This window comes from Osmerus mordax, chromosome 4 (genome assembly GCF_038355195.1).
Source record: "Osmerus mordax isolate fOsmMor3 chromosome 4, fOsmMor3.pri, whole genome shotgun sequence".
Taxonomy (NCBI): Eukaryota; Metazoa; Chordata; class Actinopteri; order Osmeriformes; family Osmeridae; genus Osmerus; species Osmerus mordax.
Genome location: NC_090053.1, coordinates 2,468,318 through 2,489,000, shown reverse-complemented (window position 1 = coordinate 2,489,000; position 20,683 = coordinate 2,468,318). Strand labels below are relative to the sequence as shown.

At 44.6% G+C, this 20,683-nt stretch overlaps 1 protein-coding gene across 1 annotated transcript; it reads left to right on the top strand.

Moving 5' to 3' along the window:
* The first annotated feature begins 241 nt into the window (after nt 1-241).
* ano3 (anoctamin 3) lies at nt 242-20,163 on the top strand. The gene is made up of 25 exons (XM_067234149.1): nt 242-287; nt 5,940-6,155; nt 8,366-8,553; nt 8,757-8,915; nt 9,213-9,313; nt 9,425-9,469; nt 10,171-10,302; nt 10,923-11,029; nt 13,305-13,360; nt 13,479-13,600; nt 13,803-13,937; nt 14,115-14,211; nt 14,388-14,448; nt 15,509-15,591; nt 15,917-16,057; nt 16,409-16,573; nt 16,764-16,800; nt 17,109-17,220; nt 17,516-17,573; nt 17,894-17,991; nt 18,346-18,491; nt 18,665-18,817; nt 19,030-19,177; nt 19,506-19,701; nt 19,981-20,163. Exons 1-25 carry the CDS (start codon nt 242-244, stop codon nt 20,161-20,163), a joined length of 2,985 nt encoding a protein of 994 aa, XP_067090250.1.
* The last annotated feature ends 520 nt before the right edge of the window (nt 20,164-20,683 follow it).

Below are 20,683 nucleotides of genomic sequence, written 5' to 3'. Positions count from 1 at the left end.
GAAAAATTGTCCAACGTAGGACCTCCTCTACAGTACGTTACCATGACAACAGCCATGGATGGGGGAGCATGCGGAGCTTAGACAGGTGTTGAGGGTTTGCGCATCGCTCTAGAAATCGTTGGGTATGGACGGAAACTGCAAGACCACCAACGCAATCCCACTATAGTTTCACATGTATTCAGCAATATTGCTGTTCAAAATAAGGAATATAATTTTCTGTGGAAATCAATCAAACGGCGCAATGGTGCATCATTCGGGGTCTATTCAGTCCTTCAAGCAGCAAAAAGGTTTGTAGTTACGATGCTGTTCGTTTCGTTAGTCGGGTCTTTACGCAGTCACGAGTACTTTTTTACCTTGTTTATAGTTTGCGAAATGTGTTCTGGAACGATAATGCACCTATGTTGACACGGGTTAGAACTGTATGCTATGTGACGCATAGCATTGTTGTGAGTTGTCGTGAGTTGGCCCACGGTAAAATGACGAAACTGTTTTACAGACATTTCCGAGATCTGTGTATTGAGTAGTTATGCGATGCTGCGATTTGAAAGACATTATTTTAATACCGAAATCTTGTAATTGTCTGTGTGCTTAATATAACACGATGACACTTACTACATTACTTCCATGACCCTGCACTGAAATGTTCAGTTTCCTTAAGTATTTCTTAGTTGTTGTTTTTTACAGTAGTCTATCTTTTATCTGAAGTTAATTTCCATTACATTTGTAATTGTACCCACAGTAAAATTAAATTAGAAATTAGATTGAGATTAAAAGGTTTGAAATGAACATGAGTTCGCAATGACAATACCTCCAAAACACGTACGATTTCTTACTTTCATCCAATACAAGCAGCAAGAGAACACTAGAGATGCTCAAACCATGCATCATCTTGGAACAACAGCATCCTAAAGGCTGAGTGGTTGTGTTTGTATAATATAGCACCAGCCAGGCTGTTGATACTGCAGATCATTGATTTATCTGTAATCTAATGGAAAATAAACATTCAAAGTTAATGTGAGTGGCAGCATCAATCTCCACTTTATGCTGGTATCCATCTAACACTGTTTTGGAAAGAAAGCTGGCAAGAAATACAGCTTAGTCAAACTCCAGGTCTGAGTAGCATATGTCTGTTTTGTCAAGAGCCTGCAAGTTTTCCCCTTTTAGTTTTCTCTCCTCTGTACATATGTAGAGATCTACTGCCACTGATGTTAGGTGCCCACGGCATGGTTGATTGGATGAAATGAAATTATTGCTCAGTTTGGCACATTTAACCCCTTTATTGTGTGAGGTAATGCACACAGTAGAAAATAATTCTGCTTTAAAACAATAACACTGTCTCTGATATTGATCATGGAAAGTCTGGCTCTCTAAAGAGGATTAGGTCGATTCTAGTAGTTGCAGTTCATTATTGCATGTGTATTCAGAGTTCTGTTCTAGAGTTGTCCTTAGTGATGATATCTGTACTGCTGACAAGCACTCCTTTTTTTGGAAATAAGGAGTTCTGTTTTTCTAGCTGGCTCATGAGATCTCACTGGTGGATTTAGTGCTTATGCAGAGAAATGATGGCAACTTTATTCACGGATAGCATGATTGATGATCACTAAATTAGCAATCCACCGACAAATATATCAAAAGAAGGAAACATTTGGGCTTATTTGAGATGTAGCCTTCAAAGAAAGAAAAAAAATATATACAAAGGAACATATTAAATGTTGAAATAATGAATATTTGTTGAATTTTGTGGCATGTGTTCAGTGAAGGACTGCCTGAACTTTTGATTACCCAGCACCCCCACATCCACAAGCAGGCCACCTGTTTTCTTATGTAATCAGACAGATGGTTTAATAGATATAGATATAATTCATAATTATTCTTTGAAGCATGAGGTGAAAGAATGGTGAATCCTACTCTATGTGGATTAGCTAACATAACGTTTGCTTTACAAATTCTGAATACTGTACACATTTTGGCAAAAACAATATCTTCCTCTGACTATGAGATGTACTTGGTTTGCTGAAGGGCAGGTATACAGAATTTTAATACGGTTTTAACTACATGGACCTGAGGCTTTGCAGAAAATCCTTTTGTAGTAGTAAGAATCACAACCAATCCAGGGACATAACATACTTCTCTGTAGGAGGGCACGGAGGGAAGCTGTGACGTAGACACAGAGATTAAAAGGCACAGACTGAGGGGAGAATCCAGATGTTTAATCCTCTGAAATGAGGCAATAGGAGATTCTGCCAAATTTGTATAAGACTGTTCAGAGTTCAGAGGCCTATAAACCATCTGGGCTTGGATGCATTCATGGTTAGACCACTAAGCAACATGTGATAGCCTTCAGCCAAGAAACTCTCTGTCTGGAGGATAAATGTAATTACTCTGCAAATAATAGTCTTTTCACATTGCCCATTTGATTGCTTAAAACTGTGTTTTTTTTGCAATGTCATTTGTTTGATATTATAATTGTTACTGTTATGTTAAGTACTGTTATGCCAACTTCAAGATTCCATCTGGCTCTCTGATAAAACAGGAAGACCTCCCTTTGAACACGACAGAGTCTGTATTATTATATCGTGCCAAGCAGGATATAAGAAAACAACACGAATGGCTTAAAAATGGTTTCCTCTGTAGAAGTTGAATTTCTTCCTGGCTCCAGGCTGTAATCTTGATGTACCTGTCTTTCTATGTATCCCTGAAGTTGGGCTACCCTTATATGACCCGTGTCAGGGAACGAGACACCTAAAAATATCCCGATGGGAAGTGCTCCACTCTTAAGTGCTGAGACTGAGTACAGATGAATAATTCAATTTATGCTTCATAAGGGAACATGAAGGAATTGTGGGAAAGAGCCCACTGACCTGAATTCACAGCATCGTGTTGCTATCTGCAACATCCCTTCTAGAAAAGAAGCACCCTGTAGATTTTGGCTTAGCTTCTTATTCAGGCTGTGCCAATGGAAGGGCAGGGTTCAATTGTGGTGGTATCGGATTCTATCCTGACTAATTTAGGTAGTGCCTGTGTTTACATATCCATGCTGGATCATTCAAAGAATCCATCCATCGTGTATTTTCTGATTAACCTTTGAAGATATCTCTGTTCGATCTATAAAACAAAAATGAGATAAGACATGTAATTGCTACTGTCCACTGTGATGGATATTTTTATGTGTAAATGTACACCCATCTGCTTGATGAAAAATGTATAAGTTCTTGGCAAACCCATATAAACCCACAGACACATAAGCGCAGATCGCAACACCCCACCAAACACATTATGCACATGAAAAAATATTTTTAATCTCACATCATAAGATCCTCATAGGCAAGCCGCCCAGTAAAGATTCAATTCCTGGATCATAACCTTTCCTCAAGCACTGACAGCCACCCCTCTGACTAAAACATAGCTTGAGTTTGTGTGTGTGTGTGTGTGTGTGTGTGTGTCCACGTTTGCAGTTAGGGGCCTCAGTCATGCTGATGTGGTTAGAATAGAAAATATCTATTTTTTCCCCCACGTCGGAGTCATGCTATTTATCTTCTTTCTCATCCAATCCAACCTTTTTTGTCTCTTTATCTGTGACTCTCACTCGCACACACACACTCGACTCACTCACACACACACTCGACTCACTCGCACACACACTCGACTGCCAAACACCCACAGTCTCCTCCACCAATAGTACAGAATCCATGCTCATGTCCACACACACACAATTGCTGTGTGTGTGTGTGTGTGTGTGCACACACACACACACAAAAGATTAACTTTCTCCCGACAAAACAGTTCTAGCCAGTCGTCCAGCCCACAGTCAGATTAAAAGCAGGATTGCACGTTAGATGAACCCTTTATATATTTTTATAGACTTATACAATGCGGTGTCTTCAAAAACAAACACACATCTGTCCTGCTAGTGGGGCCGAACTGAAGCACACATGCTGTACATCAAATGTTTACACACAATGCTGTGGTGTTTATCTGGGCAAACCTCGTGCCCAACCCATCTTCTGTCCCCTGTAGAGTGGTGAGATGAGTTGGCAGCAACTCTGTATTGAATATCCATGATGGAAAGTTCACACTATATCAAGCCCATCCAATTTGTAGGACTATTTTAAACATGGGAGTCATTTGGGATCATCAAGACTCACTCCTGTAGACTGATCTGAGCATTTTAGACATGCTGAGACTAGCTGGAGTCTCCTGGGATTGTAGACTACCTTGCATATCCACCGTTTGATCATTATTTCACCAAACCAGGGGTATACTGCCCAGGAGAGTTGTTTTATAGTTGTTGTATTGGAGAGCTGTGTTCCCTAACTGACCATTTCATTTCAATAAGAAAGTGATTGCAGCTTTTGTCAACCCACAAAGGCAGTGGAATTATATCCCAGGCAACTGGCTGTAGGACTTAGGGCCCACTGTTCATGTAAATGTATTACTTAGTCATAAATCAGGCTGGGAGGAATCAGGCCTTTCTAAATAACCACACTATAAAAAGCTACGTTTAGAAAATTACGTTTTGAGAGACACAGTAGTCTTTACAAAATAGTGCAGCAGGTATTTGTGTTTGGTTGTCATCCTTTGCTTTTGACAGTGCTGAGAGCTAAATAGAGTGATGCCTGGTAATCAGCCAGTACCTGGGTTAAATCTGTACAGAACTATTAATTTGTTGACTGAAATACGACTGACTTGGCTGTGAGAGGATTCTTTTAATGTGGCTCACAATCCTTGCAGGTTTTCAGCTTTTTCAATTATTCATCATGTAGCCTTTAGCACAACTTAGTTTCATCCATTTCATATCTCTGCAGAGGAATAAACGGTGTGATGAGTGTTTCCCATGGGCCGGATAACTTTTATCTTTAAATGGATCTTGTTCCACCCAACAACACAGGGAAACCCTACTGAAATCTACGCAGTGAGACAAAAATGAGTTATTGCAGCCCCTTTCAGCACAGGGTTGGTGAGGGCGAGAGAGTGAGAGAGGATTATCAATGCAGCTGAGCATTGTAGAGGGGAGTTACCAGCCTTCCTCCCTGAAGGTGAGAGTCACGTTCTCTTCCATGCGTAAGAGGCACGTTTGAAAATTAGAGTGCGTTTCATGAATAAACGTGTGAGCGAGGCTCCGGCAGAATGATGGAAAGTCATGTGAAGGTCAGGCTTGCAGTTGAGGCTCCATAGTTGCCTATTTGTTATGATTATCAGCTGTCATAAATGGCTTTTATATGTCTTAATTAGATGCTTTATCGCTGTGGCTGCTAATGGGAAATGTCAATCATTAAACATTATTGACACACATTTACCTCCCTTTTATACTGTGCTTGTGCATGACGTCAGAATAACCTTGAAGCGTATGACCGTGTCATGCGTGCGAAGCTACTTACTGTCCTAAGCAAAACCATGATTACCTGGTCACGCTCAAGCCAGATGTCATTTGTTAGCAGCTGTTGTTGCCCTCCCAGGAGTGTCGTACTTTGTCCTCCGTGAACAAAGCGCCATCTATCTGATGGGATGAAAGGGTCGTAAATACGCTGATGCTAATGACATCATGACCATCATGGTAAACCTTGACATGATGGACTCTCTCCATCTCCTCTCTCTCTGATACGAACGATTCACGCCGTCCCTCTACTCCCCTCTCCTCCCATGCCCTCCCCTCTCCTCCCCTCTCCTCCGCTCTCCTCCCCTCCCCTGCCCTCCACTCTCCTCCCATGCCCTCTCCTACCCTCTCCTCCCCTGCCTTCCGCTCCCCTCTCCTCCCCTGCCCTACCCTCTCCTCCCCTGCCCTACCCTCTCCTCCCCTCCCCTGCCCTCCCCTGCCTTCCGCTCCCCTCTCCTCCCCTCTCCTCCCCTGCCTTCTGCTCCCCTCTCCTCCCCTGCCCTACCCTCCTGCCCTGCCCTCCCATGCCCTCCCCTGCCCTCCCCTCTCTTCCTGTGTCCTCCAGGCATGCACACGAGCATCAGTGAGATCCTGAGGGAGAAGACACTGAAGCCGTCCCGTCGCAGCTTGCCCTGTCTGGCCCAGAGCCAAACGCACCCTCTGAACCTCAACCACTTCCTGTCCGTGCCTCTGAGTCCAGAGGTCAAACACGAGGCTGTCCCTGTCCTGACACACAGCCTCAGCCTCAGCTCCTCCTGCACGGTCCTCCCCCCCCAAACAGGTCTGTATGCCCCACTGGTCTGTATGCCCCACTGGTCTGTATGCCTCACTGGTCTGAATGCCCCGCTGGTCTGTATGCTCCACTGGTCTGTATGCCCCGCTGGTCTGTATGCCCCGCTGGTCTGTATGCCCCGCTGGTCTGTATGCCCAGCTGGTCTGTATGCCCCGCTGGTCTGTATGCCCCGCTGGTCTGTATGCCCTGCTGGTCTGTATGCCCCGCTGGTCTGTATGCCCCGCTGGTCTGTATGCCCCGCTGGTCTGTATGCCTCGCTGGTCTGTATGCCCCGCTGGTCTGTATGCCCCGCTGGTCTGTATGCCCCACTGGTCTGTATGCCCCACTGGTCTGTATGCCCTGCTGGTCTGTATGCCCCACTGGTCTGTATGCCTCACTGGTCTGTATGCCCCACTGGTCTGTATGCCCTGCTGGTCTGTATGCCCCACTGGTCTGTATGCCTTGCTGGTCTGTATGCCCCACTGGTCTGTATGCCCCGCTGGTCTGTATGCCCCACTGGTCTGTATGCCCCGCTGGTCTGTATGCCCCGCTGGTCTGTATGCCCCACTGGTCTGTGTGCCCCACTGGTCTGTATGCCCCGCTGGTCTGTATGCCCCGCTGGTCTGTATGCCCCGCTGGTCTGTATGCCCCACTGGTCTGTATGCCCTGCTGGTCAGTCACTTTGTCAGTCAGTCAAGCAGTGGTCGTGAGTTGTTCACCACAACGTTTAGTGCTGTTAGGAGCATCTATAAACGTTTTACTCTCTATAAGGGTTCAGAGTCATCAGCGTATATCACAGAATAAGTACTCAGTGTATCCACCACTATAATAAAATATCATGCTGATTGATAATGATGGTGATTTATTCAGCTGGTGTGTTGGGTACTCTTGGAATGCTTTTTGTGGTGAGAAGCGATTGTAGCAGTTCTATACATGTTCATTGATCGTTGTAATGAGTGGGTGACAGCAAATGCATCATATTGATTTGAAATGCTTACATTTATATTATGTAGCATATTCATTTTATAATGGAGTGGCTATTAAACGTTGCGAGAAATAGGAAGAGATCCTGGCAAACTGTTGTAGCCCGCAGCAAGTCATCACTTTATGGCACTGCTTTTGGGGAGAACAGAAGAATTATTCACCCTATTTAATTAAATATTTAGCAGAAGGAAATTTAGATACCGTTGCAAATGGGGCCAGTCAACAGGGGGGGGGTACTGCTGAATCCTATTTAATTCCTAAACTGATGCAGACTGCAAATAAACATGCATGCTCATGGATCCCAGTTGATCCCAGTTACGCTTTTATCTGTGTATTCAGCATGTGCCACAAATACAGGAGGGTGGGTATTCCAGAATAAGTTCATCCCGAATGTGTTTTAAGGAGTAGAGCCCTCAATAGTATCAGAATCGATCTGCCACAGAAACACTGTTGTGAGTAGTTATGTAGAATATTTAATCTATTATGGGCTTATGATATAAGCTGTGATGATATACTCTATGTGCTCTAGATATGAACAGATGTATGAGCTCTACAATCCCAGTAATGATGGTGATCATTTTAATTAGTGCCATGCTAAGACACCGCAGCCATATTAGGCAATGAGGGATAGACTGTTCCTATCCACCCTGTGAAGCTCCGCCCCCATCAATGACACTGTTCGTTCTCCCCTGATCCCACAACCTACAGAGGATAAAAGAGCGCTCCACTGCAATCCCCTCTTTGGATTAGAGAACACTGATAAAACCAAAAGCCTCCAGACCATGAAAACCAGGGTGGAATGATTTGGCTTTGCCCTCTGCTCTCTGTCTAAAGACAAGTTCCCCAAATCAAAACTGACCTTCCCTCAACTGCAGCTGTTTTGCTGTGTCCTGTGAAACTGGTTACCTTGCTACCTATTCAAGTCAAACATAGATACCTTTTATATGGACCAGGCTTGATTCAGTGAAGAATCTGTCTGGGCTGCTTAGCTTACAGTACCATCCAGCAACAGCTGACCTCCCACAACAGAAATATTTAACTTTACTGCCATTCTACCTGACGCATAAAGTCTCTCTTTTAGGGTTTTTTAATGGCTTCTTATAGATTATTTATGGTTTCATGATGAAATGTTTATCTTAAGGACTACAATATCAGCTCAAACGCTAATCAGTCCTTCATATTCACATGAAAGCAGAATATTTACAATGTTTAAATGCTGTGTCTTTTTTTTACAGAAACGATCAAGGACATCTATGAGGAAGAGTCGGAATCTAGTTCCTGTAAGGCGAGGGCAGACGATTATAGTTCCTGTAAGGAGAGGGAAGACGATTCTAGTTCCTGTAAGGCGAGGGCAGACGATTCGTTTATAATACAGAAACCTGTCATCCGTGCAAAGCTAGAGGCCCGCACTGATTCAGTTCAGGTAGCACCGTCCTGCACCCACACCCATTAAACAGAATGACCCCCATATTTGTACCTGTCTTGAAATTACTGCTATTGCAGACATTGACAGGTCACAAAATCAAGAGTTATGCCTTAAATCTAGATTTATTTGAGACCCATTTTCTGATATGAAATCTCAAAATAAGAAACCTAGAAGCTAAAAAAAAGAATGTCTCTCTGCAGAGCAAATACAAACAAGCCAACTCATCAGGGCTCCTGTTCAGGGATGGGATGAAGCGTATCGACTACATCCTGGTCTACAAGAAGTCAAGTCCTCAAGTGGAAAAGAGATGCACCTTTGAGAGGAACTTGCGTTCTGAGGGCCTGATGCTTGAGAAGGAGGTATGATAAACTGAACTACATTCTCCGGTTGAAAGGAATGTATCAGAAACCCTCTCCACAAAGCACTGCCTGACTCTGTACTGCTTTGATGTGAGGAGAAAACCTGTCACAAAAATCCTGCTTTTACTTTTGCCTTTTTTGTCAAATGTAACACGCACAAAGTGGTTGCATGAGTTTGTAATTCCAAACTCCACATGCTGTTGCTATTTGTTTCTCTGTGGGAGGAGAAAGCATACAGTTCTACAGGCTTTAGATACTGGCATGAGCTAACCTGGTACCTCTTCTTGCTCTTGAAAGCCCTCTCTCACCAACAATGACATCATGTTTGTCAAGATCCATGCTCCTTGGGACACTCTCTGCAAATATGCAGAGCAGATGAACATCCGGATGCCATTCAGGTATGTTGGTGCTGTAGTGTGTCTGTGTGGAGGTACTGATGGTGTGTGACTACTGACTACAATGTGGGGTCAGTTCATTCTGTGAGATTTTACTCTCATAATCTGTTTCAGAAAGAAATGTTACTTTACCGACTGGAAGAGCAAAGCTTTGAGCAGGTAAGTGGAGTGACATCACATTGTGAACTTCTCTTTGGTATTCTGCAAATGCATTCCGTCCACGGGGTCAGATGGCTGAGCGGTTAGGGAGTCGGGCTACTAATCAGAAGGTTGCCAGTTCGGTTCCCAGCTGTGCCAATGACGTTGTGTCCTTGGGCAAGGCACTTCACCCTACTTGCCTCGGGGGGAATGTCCCTGTACTTACTGTAAGTCGCTCTGGATAAGAGCGTCTGCTAATTGACTAAATGTAATGTAATGTAAAAAACACCTTCCACCCAGCTGGGCTGTCACTTGCGTTCTGGGAGCTTGGTCTGGGGGTTGAGATAGAGGCTGGAGGCTGTAGGGAGGTCAACGACAATGGATTGTCATTGTATCAACCAGGGGGACTTCCTTAGTTGAACTTTCACTGATCTCTGTCTTCCCTGAGGGGGGTTTAATTAATTCAGGATTAATCCGGTTTCATAAAAGAATGTTGTATTTGAGCTTTTAAGCTTTATAAGTCACCCTGAAGAAATGTGTCTACAAAACAAACTGTGAGTGATGATAATATTGTCTGGAACGGATATGAAGATGGAGGGATTCTGAAAGACTGTCTCATCCCAGACATTTACGAGTGAAATTGTCAAAACTACAAACTGTTTTGTTGACTACTACAATGTTCTCATACCGCGGTTCCGTGTGTCTGTGTCTGCATGCAGCAGGTTCCGCCAGAGATGTCATCAGATTAGGAGTTGGCTCCCTAAGAACCCCATGAAGCTGGACAAAGAGGCCTTGCCTGACCTGGAGGACACCGACTGCTACACAGCCCCCTTCAGCAGAGCGCGCATGCACCAGTGAGTGACATATACTCAAACAGGGAGTCAGATGGCTGAGCGGTTATGGAATCGGGCTACTAATCAGAAGGTTGCCCGTTCGATTCCTGGCTGTGCGAAATGACGTTGTGTCCTTGGGAACTTCACCCTACTTGCCTCGGGGGAATGTCCCTGTTCTTACTGTAAGTCGCTCTGGATAAGAGCGTCTGCTAAATAACTAAATATAAATGTAAACACACAAACAGAAAATGTGTCAATAATAGTTGAGGATGGAGTATCTGTCTGCAAAACTGCAATGTGGCTTGTGTTCTGGCCATCTTGTATGCCAAGTTACTTTTTTAAGACACACGAGAGCCAAGTAAGTCTGTGGACTGTGTTCAGCCAGAGGGAAGGGCACGAAAGAATAACGACTGAATGTAAACAGTGTTTATTTCTTCAGTCTGCAGTCTTTGGATCATCCCTTAATCTTCTGTTTCTCCTTTTCGAAGATGTGTTTATGTAGAAATCAATGTTGACTTGCCAGCGGTACTAATTCCTTTGGAAGGGGGGTAATCTCTTTTTATTCTGCTTGTAAACAAAGTGTGGATGTCTCTATCAAATGAAGTTTTATAGGTAACAGACACTTTGTCCCTCTTCCACAGCTTCACTATCAACAACAGGCACACGTTCTTCTCCAACTCCACCAGAAGCAGGATAGTCCACCATGTTCTGCAGCGCACCAAGTATGAGGATGGGAAGCCTAAGATGGGTAATGAACCTGTGCTGGATCTGCCTGTGTCCAGTACTCAAATACATCATTACCTATGGGGGATAAAAAACGGTTTTTGTACATCTTCAATAGTTTAGATGTTTTGATTGCAATGGTTCATCTAGACTCAATATTCATTGGACAAAAAGCTATTATTTATCATACACATCCGAAATAAATGTGAATGATAACCTCCGTTTTCATCCCATCAATGAATTCAGCATGGTGATGCATTTAAATTGTGCCTTGTCTAGATCAGAGATGACATAGGCCTGCTTTTCCTGATTCATTGAGTGAGTGAGTCAGTCAGTCAGTCATTTGTAGACGAGGCACTAATTTATGTCACATTGCCGTTAGTTTTCTAATTTCCATTTTCCTGCCGTCTTGCCTCTGTCTGTTTGTCTTCCCTTGTCTATGTCCCAACTATGTATTTCTTGTCCTGTTTCTTTACCAAACTTACTAAGACCGTTGTGAGGGCCTTCTTGTAAGTGTCAGCTGACATCTTACAGATGTAGCACAGTAAGAGACAGGATACTTTGCTGTTCAGACGTACTGGCTTCAGTGGGATAACTGTAGCTGAGGTTTGGGAGTTGTAGTTGGGAGTTCCATGTGCTGCACCGGCGGCTGATTAAAATGTGAGCTGTGGTCATTGGCACCGTCCAAACAATGGCTGATCCTCTCCTTCTGGCTGTTATGTATTTATTTTTTTGCACTGGCACTCAGACACCCCCTCCCCTCTCTCTCTATCTCTCTCTCTCCCAAACCCCAAACTGTCCATCGCATTAAAAGCCCTTGTCAGTCAGTTGCAGACATGTTTCGCTGATTACGGTTTGGCCTTGAAGGGCCTGTGGGATTTCAACAGTAATATTTTAATACTGCTGACCTCTCTTCTCCATGCCAACAAATGAGATCAGATCTGGCAAAGGAGTGACCAATCCCCTTCTCTAGTGCTTGTGACCTCACAATCAACTATTCCAAGCAGGACTACTTCTGTGCTGTGAACACAGTAGTAATAAATCCATAATCCATGGCAGCTGCATATTTTGCACGGAAGACAAGGCAAGATATCACCTCTTCAGGATATTTGGGCTTCCATCCATATGTCTCTTGCTCATTCCAACCACATGAATATCAAGAGTCCATCTATTTGTCCTTTACGCGTATTCTCATTTGGAAGTTACAGTGGAAATGCCTTCTAGTATGTATGTTCATGGCTCACCCGTCTTTACAATGTTCCTGGTGCTTGTTAAATCTCTCCATGAATGGGCGGTACAGCGTCAGGTTCAGATTGCTGCGCCCCCAAGTAGCACTTCCCCCACTATGTACAGCATGTCTGTGTGTCGGGCATCGTTTCTAGTTACATCTCCTTCATTTTTCAACAGCTCCTCCCCTCTGTTGTCAGTCTCTCCTTAATTATTATGGTCACCATGACCGGATCATGATTGCCCAGTCTCTGAACTCCTGGGAAGGTGCGTATGTATCTGTCGGTGCCACTGGGCTGTTGAACCAGTAGAAACTGGACAACAGTGTTGATTCATGTTCTTGTTCTCCTCAAGTAGGTCTTGATCATGGATCATTCTACTGTAGTTGTCAGTATATGCAGGAACAAATGAACACGTAATGTATAAACACGTTGGGTTGAAATAAGCCGACTGAAGTCATTTCGACTGAGAAACTTGAAAACCAGAGTCGATGTCTGTGTTAACTGTGTTTACGTGTGTTATGTTTGTTGTGATGTATGTTTTGTTTGTCATGGTTTCCCCACTAACTGTCTAAGCATTTAGTATTCACTGTTCATTTCTAGAGTTGCTGGTTAAAAATGTTCTCCAAGTTCAGACAGTTTAGACTCCTGTAACGATACAGCAATGAATCGATGCAATTAGGATTATGCCTTGCAATTAGATGATATCTTCCACATTATCCTGCCTTGTGGCCGTTCCAGGCTCTAACCAGACTTGGCCGAACACAAAGCAGAAGACACAATTATGTAGAACGAGCGGCTAATCAAAGTTCTGCGGTCTCAGGGGTTCCAAACAATCAAGTACTCAAAGCCCGACGAGCTCTGTTACATAAAGCAGTATATTATAATCACAGACAAGGAGTGGATTTAAATAGATCTCCAGTGGGGGCCTCTGTCAATTACACTAACTGACGCTGTGGCGATTTTTTATCTGGAAAATGAGTTGGAAAAGTGCTGTTAATGTTCTAGTGGAGTTCTGGAACTCTGTTTTCAGGTTTGTTTGGTTTTGTGTGTGATGGATTTGTTTCTATCCAGGTATCAATCGACTACTGGGTAATGGCACATATGAGGCTGCGTTTCCTCCGCACGAGGTACAGTGGATAATCATAAAATGTGTTCAAGTTAGGAAGCTGGACTTGTTGAGTGTTGGTTTACCTCAGTCATGCATCATTCACTAACAGCCTGCTTGTTTCTGGCCTGCGATTTCAGGGTGGTTACAAAAGCAAGCACCCCATTAAGACCCACGGGGCACAGAACCACCGGCATCTGCTGTATGAGAGGTGGGCTCGCTGGGGCATCTGGTACAAATACCAGCCTCTGGACCTCATAAGGTAACCAGCCGTGGTCTGCTCAGTATCTCACTGTTTTGTGCTCTCCCCTTGTACTCTGCTTGTCAGAGAACATTTCCCTAGAGTGAGACAAGTCTCTGTTTTGATTAATGTCTGAATAAAACTCTAATTGAAAAGTCAGCCTGTCAAGTGGGCCGGTTGTTGCTACAGCAATCTGTCTTTTCCTCCTCCACCTTCCTGACAGGCGCTACTTTGGAGAGAAGATAGGCCTGTATTTTGCCTGGCTGGGCTGGTACACTGGCATGCTGATCCCCGCAGCCCTGGTCGGTCTCTTTGTCTTCCTTTATGGCCTCTTCACCATGGACACCAGCCAAGTCAGGTCAGACCAGACATCCCACTGCAAGGCCTCATGTACAGACCCCGTAACATCCTCCGCAATCCACATAAATACTTCTGTGTATTTTTTTGGTGCCTTTTCCTAGGTTTTGCTGTTTGATTGACTGTCTCATTAACGCTGACCTTGTGTCTGACATGTTCTCCTGGATTCTGTCTTCAGTAAGGAGATCTGTGAAGACAACACCACAATTATGTGTCCTATGTGTGAGGAGAACTGTCCTCCTTGGAGACTGAATGATAGTTGTGTCTATGCAAAGGTCAGTTCATTTATCACTACATGAACTTCATTTCAGAGTACAGTGCTAATTATGTTTAGGTCAACGATGGTCATTAAAGGCCTGTGTTAGTTGCACAACAGTTGTGCTTTCTGCGGGACTAACTAATATTGTACAACTGTAATGGGTCCTTGTATGTATATTATGTGTTTTTTCAGGTGACCTATCTTTTTGACAACGGGGGAACTGTGTTCTTCGCGATATTCATGGCTATATGGGGTAGGTGAATGCAGTTTTTTGGTTTGAATTTATCTTTGTGCAAATACATGTTTAGGATTCTGTTCCCCACGGTGAACATCTTTCAAAGAAACATTCATATTCACCTGAGAATACATTGTAGTTGGAGAAAAGTTCAAAAGGAATGCATTGTTAATACACCATTGAACAGGCCATTAGGTGACTAATAAATCAGTATCGGAAAGCCTTGAGTTAAATCTCTATCCAATCAAGCCTACATATAATTAGCTGTGTAAAGAAACACTTGTTCCTGGTAGGGAGAGAGGCTGGCCTCTATCCTCCACCCACATCACACTGCAGCATGGCGATATGCCACTGTGTAGTCTGACGCTAGTGCACCTTTTCCCAAAGCTAGTGTACCTAGCACGCTATCGAGCCTACTGTACGGCACTGTACACAGCCTGGATTTGCTTGTCAAACCGACAAGATGAATGATCCTGACTGCTACAGGAGGGGGCTGGGCTGTCCTGTCCTCTGGTTGGGATAAATGGAGGTCACAGGGATGTCCAGTCTGCGGCTGTAGTGACTGCAGTGACTACGGAATCCAGCTCTGAGATTTTTGGGGGCAGTGTGGCCGAGGCGGCACCACTGCACCACTGAGTGCACTCCCGGACTGCTGTGTGTGAGAAGTGGATGAGAAAGGGGAAAAAATGGTTAGCCCAAGGGACAGAACACAGGCATCTGAAAAGACTGATTTTCTTACCCTGCTTCTTTAAACAGAAGTGGGTCGAGCTATATTAAACTTCAACAGAAAGTGGAGTTGAATAGACTTAGAGGGCGCAGACTGGTGCTGTGTTCTTTCTCACTGAAAACATTCATAGGTGTGTCCCAATCTTATGTACAGTTCTGGTCACAGATGTCAGTCTACACCAGAAACATAACTACTGTTTCAGAACAACATTCACTCTACATCACTCTGAAACGCATAAGTGGGTCGACAAGCCATGTCATTCAGGAATATGAATTCCATCTCTACGGTGTCGCCATGATCGATACCATGATTGATTCTTGCTTTACGTCCTTCCCTGTGGGGCTCTCACAGCCACTGTGTTCCTGGAGTTCTGGAAGAGGAGGAGAGCTGAACTGACTTATGATTGGGACCTCATCGATTGGGAGGAAGAAGAGGTCAGTTGGTCGTACTCTGTAATAGATTTACAACCATTTCACCCAGTGTTACAATGTCTAACTGTGCTGTAGTTGACAGCTAGGTGGGTTGAAAGAGGCTGACAGGTCGTGTGATAACGGCAGTCAGGTGGCTGAGCGGTTAGGGAAGCAGGCTAGTAATCTGAAGGTTGCCAGTTCGATTCCCGAACGCCAAATGGCGTTGTGTCCTTGGGCAAGGCACTTCACCCTACTTGCCTCGGGGGGAATGTCCCTGTACTTACTGTAAGTCGCTCTGGATAAGAGTGTCTGCTAAATGACTAAAATGTAAATGTTCTGTGTGTCTCAGGAGGAGTTGAGACCCCAGTTTGAAGCAAAGTACTCTGGAGTGGAGAGAGTGAACCCTGTATCCGGCAAGCCTGAGCCCTTCCAGCCCTTCACAGACAAACTCAGCCGGCTCATGGTGTCTGTGTCTGGAATCTTCTTCATGGTAAAACCCCCTCTCACCTCAGACTATCTGCCACCGCGACCTGACTAGGTTCAGGATGGGCTTTACCTCAGTGTTTTCTTCTGAATGGGCGATCGGCGGGCCTCTGGCAGCCATACAGCTCCCCCTACTGTAGATGGTCGTGTATTTCGGAGCATGCTGAAAAAATGTGACTCGGTCACCCGTTGTATTTCTATTCCAGAGCATCAAATGAGATGGAATACCCTAAACCAACACCCTGAGAAGATGCCTTATCTAGACGTCCAATAGCGCCACTGAAGATTAAATTACAGTTTATTTGTTTTTCAGCCTTGTTTTATTTTCTACTCCTCTCTTTCCCCACCCTGCTTCCAGATTTCCCTTGTTTTGACAGCTGTGTTTGCCGTGGTGGTTTTCCGACTCATCGCCATGGAGAAGTTTGCATCGTTTGACTGGGAGTTTGTGAAGAAGAACTGGCAGTTTGCTACCTCTGGCACTGGTGTCTGTATCAACTTCATGATCATCATGTCTCTGAATGTGGTGGGTGTTTGTCTCGCCGGTATCTGTGTTTCTTAAGAAGCAAGTGCTGAATGAACCATATAGAAGGACAGGTGTTGGGAGTGCCAGATATGTTGTCAGAAGCTAGTTTGGGGATGCTCATCTTGCATATTGTCAATTGCTGATTTCCTGATTCACAGTTGATGGACGTTACTATTTTTTCTCTCATCAGGTTTATGAGAAGGTGGCTTATCTGCTCACTAACTTGGGTGAGTGTTACCGCCATGCTGTAAAACATTCACCGTAGCATGTCACAGGTTTGATAGACACATGAAAACCGCTCTTTCAAACTGTCAGAATCTGAATCAGAATCTGAATCGGTTTTGTTTGCCATGAAAGTTTGCACAGACAAAGAATTTGCTTTGGCAGGAAGGTGCAAACATTAAACATATAGGAATCTAAAATTTAAATATGAGGACTAACTATACTAAGGGTACATAAATAACAATACTAAGTGGAATTAGATAAAAATAAACTATACAATAAAATATAAAATACAATATTTTCATCCCCATAGAGCACCCACGCACAGAGTCAGAATGGGAAAACAGCTTTGCACTCAAGATGTTCCTCTTCCAGTTCGTCAATTTGAACAGCTCCACGTTCTACATTGCTTTTTTCCTTGGAAGGTAAGCGACTTAAACTCAAAAGTTCATCTCCCCAATAAATGTAGCTAGAGTTTTTATGAGCTACGGGCCTCAGGAAATTAAATTTCCTTTTGGAGTTTGAAAGCACATCTTCCTCTCCCCTGTCTCTGTTTTCTAGATCTTTCTTCCCTGCCATCCTTAATGTTATTATTTCTCTGCATGGTCTATGTAATCAGCAACGCGACATCAGGCCACTGTTTCTATCCTCTCCCCACAGTTTTTACAGATTGGACAATTGAATTTGTAAGCTAATGTTTGCCCATTTCCATATGTTCAGGTTTGCTGGCAGGCCTGGGAAATACAATAAACTATTTAATAGGTGGAGACTGGAGGAGGTGAGTACAATTGCAAAGCCATTTAATCAGGTTATTATTTCAACACTGTAGGAACTGGTGATTGACTTCCATCTGGGCGAAGATTTTCGAATATTGAAGAGATTAATAATTTCTGTGATAATTTCCATGATTACTAAAAAACACAGTAATGAGAGCCATTAATCTCCCTTATAATGAATCTTATTTGCGATATTGTTCAAAATAAAATATGCAGTAAATCTCTATCATTTATAGGAAATAAACTAGTATTTCTCCAAGCATGACATTGCAGTATGGATATACTGTATACCGTTTTTTAATCGATTTGTTGCTATTATCAGTGCCACCCCAGTGGATGTTTGATCGACTTGTGCCTGCAAATGGGAGTCATTATGGTTCTGAAGCAGATCTGGAACAACTTTATGGAGTTAGGTTATCCGTAAGTACTCCCCTTCCATAAACGATTAACTGTGTATGTCTGTCCAACAATCCCTTCAGAGTTGATGACACAGTTTCACCCCTAAAATCACATGATCATGCCGGTGCTGTCATTTCTTTGAGTTACCGATTGACATCATTCCACGATTTTGTCGTTTCTGGGCAGTTTTATGAGGTGCATGCTGATTTAGCAATGAAACAGATCCACCATTATTTCTTATTTCCACATGAAAGGTCCTTTTCTTGTGCGGAAACGAATCAAATCCTCTTTAGTGCGCTCAGTTTAGTGTTCCCGCAGTGCTTTGTCAGAAATAATTGGTTTGAGTTGACAGCCAACATTTTCCTGGCTCTTCAGTTTGCTGCAGAACTGGTGGTCTCGCCGGAAAATAAAGAAAGGAGGTCAGAATGTAGAGAACAAAGTCCAACTTCCTCAGTGGGACAAAGACTGGAACCTGCAACCAATGAACGCCCACGGTCTCGTTGATGAATACCTAGAAATGGGTATGACCCCTCTTTTCAAAATGTTACCTTTGACCTTTTCCTTGAAGACGTGACTTCATAAATGGAGTTGTTACAGTTGGATGTGTAACGTTTCTATCTGCATTGCTATGGGAGCTGTGTTCAGTCAGTCCTGTTCAGACCCTCCCCACAACCCCCTTTTCTCCTCCCCTCAGTTCTCCAGTTTGGCTTCACCACCATCTTTGTGGCTGCCTTCCCGTTGGCACCTCTCCTGGCTTTGCTTAACAACATCATCGAGATCCGCCTGGACGCCTACAAATTCGTCACTCAGTGGAGGAGACCTATGCCTGCCCGCGCCACCGACATAGGTCAGCTGGTGTCCCTCTAATGCCGCCTGCCACTCTCCCTGAGTGAGGCTGTTTCTCTTCCCTTCACACCCACCACCTCAATCGATTTCAATTCCTCTTCACCTCGGGCAGTGTGTGTGTGGGGGCGGCTCTGTCGTTTTGCATACTCGCACGTCGGGTAAAGCTACCTGGAGCTTAATGTTCTGAGCGGGCTCTCTTGTCTTGCTGTGCAGGCATCTGGCATGGCATACTTGAGGGCATCGGCGTGCTGGCAGTCATCACTAATGCCTTTGTCATTGCCATCACCTCCGACTACATCCCTCGGTTCGTCTACGCCTTCAAATACGGGCCGTGTGTGGACAAGGGCTACCGCCACGAAAGGTGCGTCCGTCTCCGTTCATCCGAACGGTAGTACATCTATTTTTTGTGTGTGTGTCAGGGGAGTCAGATGGCTGAGCGGTTAGGGAATCGGGCTACTAATCAGAAGGTTGTCGGTTTGATTCTGGCTGTGCGAAAATGACGCTGTGTCCATGGGCAAGGCATTTCACCCTACTTGCCTCGGGGGGAATGTCCCTGTACTTACTGTAAGTCGCTCTGGATAAGAGCGTCTGCTAAATGACTAAATGTAATGTAATGTCTGATAAACAGAAACAGTTTTTTAGTTGTAGAGAGTGTTTTCCAATTGGTGACGAGCCTCTTGTACCCTCAGGTGCCTGCGAGGTTACATGAATAGCAGCCTGTCGGTGTTCGATATGGGGGAGCCTAAGAACGGCAGCCAGGTCCAGACCAGGTTCTGCAGGTACAGGGACTACCGGGCACCCCCGTGGAGCCCAGTGCCCTACGACTTCACCCTGCAGTTCTGGCACGTCCTGGCCGCCAGACTAGCCTTCATCATCGTCTTTGAGGTGAGTGAGAATCCTCTCTCCCCTCCTCTCTCTTCCTCTTCCTCTATATTTCTTATTATCTCTCTTTTGGATAATGCACGCAATTACCTTTACTCACTTTGACGGAAAGTCAGTAAAAGGTTTAATAAAACCGAGTTTACTTTATGTATTATTTACATAACATTGAACTTAACCATAATACTGTACTTTTGCTTCGAAGTCCATAACTTCACACAAACTAAAATATAGAATTGTAGAAAGGATCTTTTTCCAATGACAACGTTTACATTGCACCCTTAGCACCTAGTGTATGGGATCAAGTCCTTCATTGCATACCTGATCCCGGACATGCCCAAGGGCCTGTGTGAGCGCATGCGTCGGGAGAAGTATCTGATGCAGGAGATGATGTACGAGGCAGAGCTGGAGCACCTACAGAAGGAGAGGAAGAAGAACGGCAAGCGTTATCACCATGAGTGGCCTTAGCTTGACCCCCCCCCTGTCCTCACACACACACACACACTGTCCTGTTCCTCACTCACACACACCTTCACACACAGGCAAAGGCACACACACCTTCCTCACACACACACATCCTCACACACATGCATACACATACCCCCCTTCACAGGCTATCCACAAGCAACCCCCCACATATTTAAGCCTCTGGCTTCACTGAACTGAGTCTGCACACCAAAGAGGCCTGAGTCCCCCCCCCTCTCTCCTCTGTCCAGAGTGTCGGTGCTTAGTCTTGGTTTTGAACAACCCCTCCTCCCTTTCTCCCCCTCCTCTCTTTCTCCCCCTCCTCTCTTTCTCCCCCTCCCCTCTTTCTCCCCCTCCTCTCTTTCTCCCCCTCCTCTCTTTCTCCCCCTCCTCCCTTTCTCCCCCTCCTCTCTTTCTCCCCCTCCTCCCTTTCTCTCCTCCTTCAGCTTCATCTGGCAGGCTGCCCTTGGCCTTGCACCATGTCATGGCTTAGAAGGGGGAGTCCTGCGCAATTGTAATGTTT

Excerpts from the sequence above, each read along its gene's own strand:
- ano3 (XM_067234149.1), top strand. The coding sequence starts at position 242 with ATGGTGCATCATTCGGGGTCTATTCAGTCCTTCAAGCAGCAAAAAG. Across the intron at positions 288-5,939 it reads GTCCTTCAAGCAGCAAAAAG|GCATGCACACGAGCATCAGT; the intron begins GTTTGTAGTTAC and ends TGTGTCCTCCAG. Across the intron at positions 14,212-14,387 it reads ATAGTTGTGTCTATGCAAAG|GTGACCTATCTTTTTGACAA; the intron begins GTCAGTTCATTT and ends GTGTTTTTTCAG.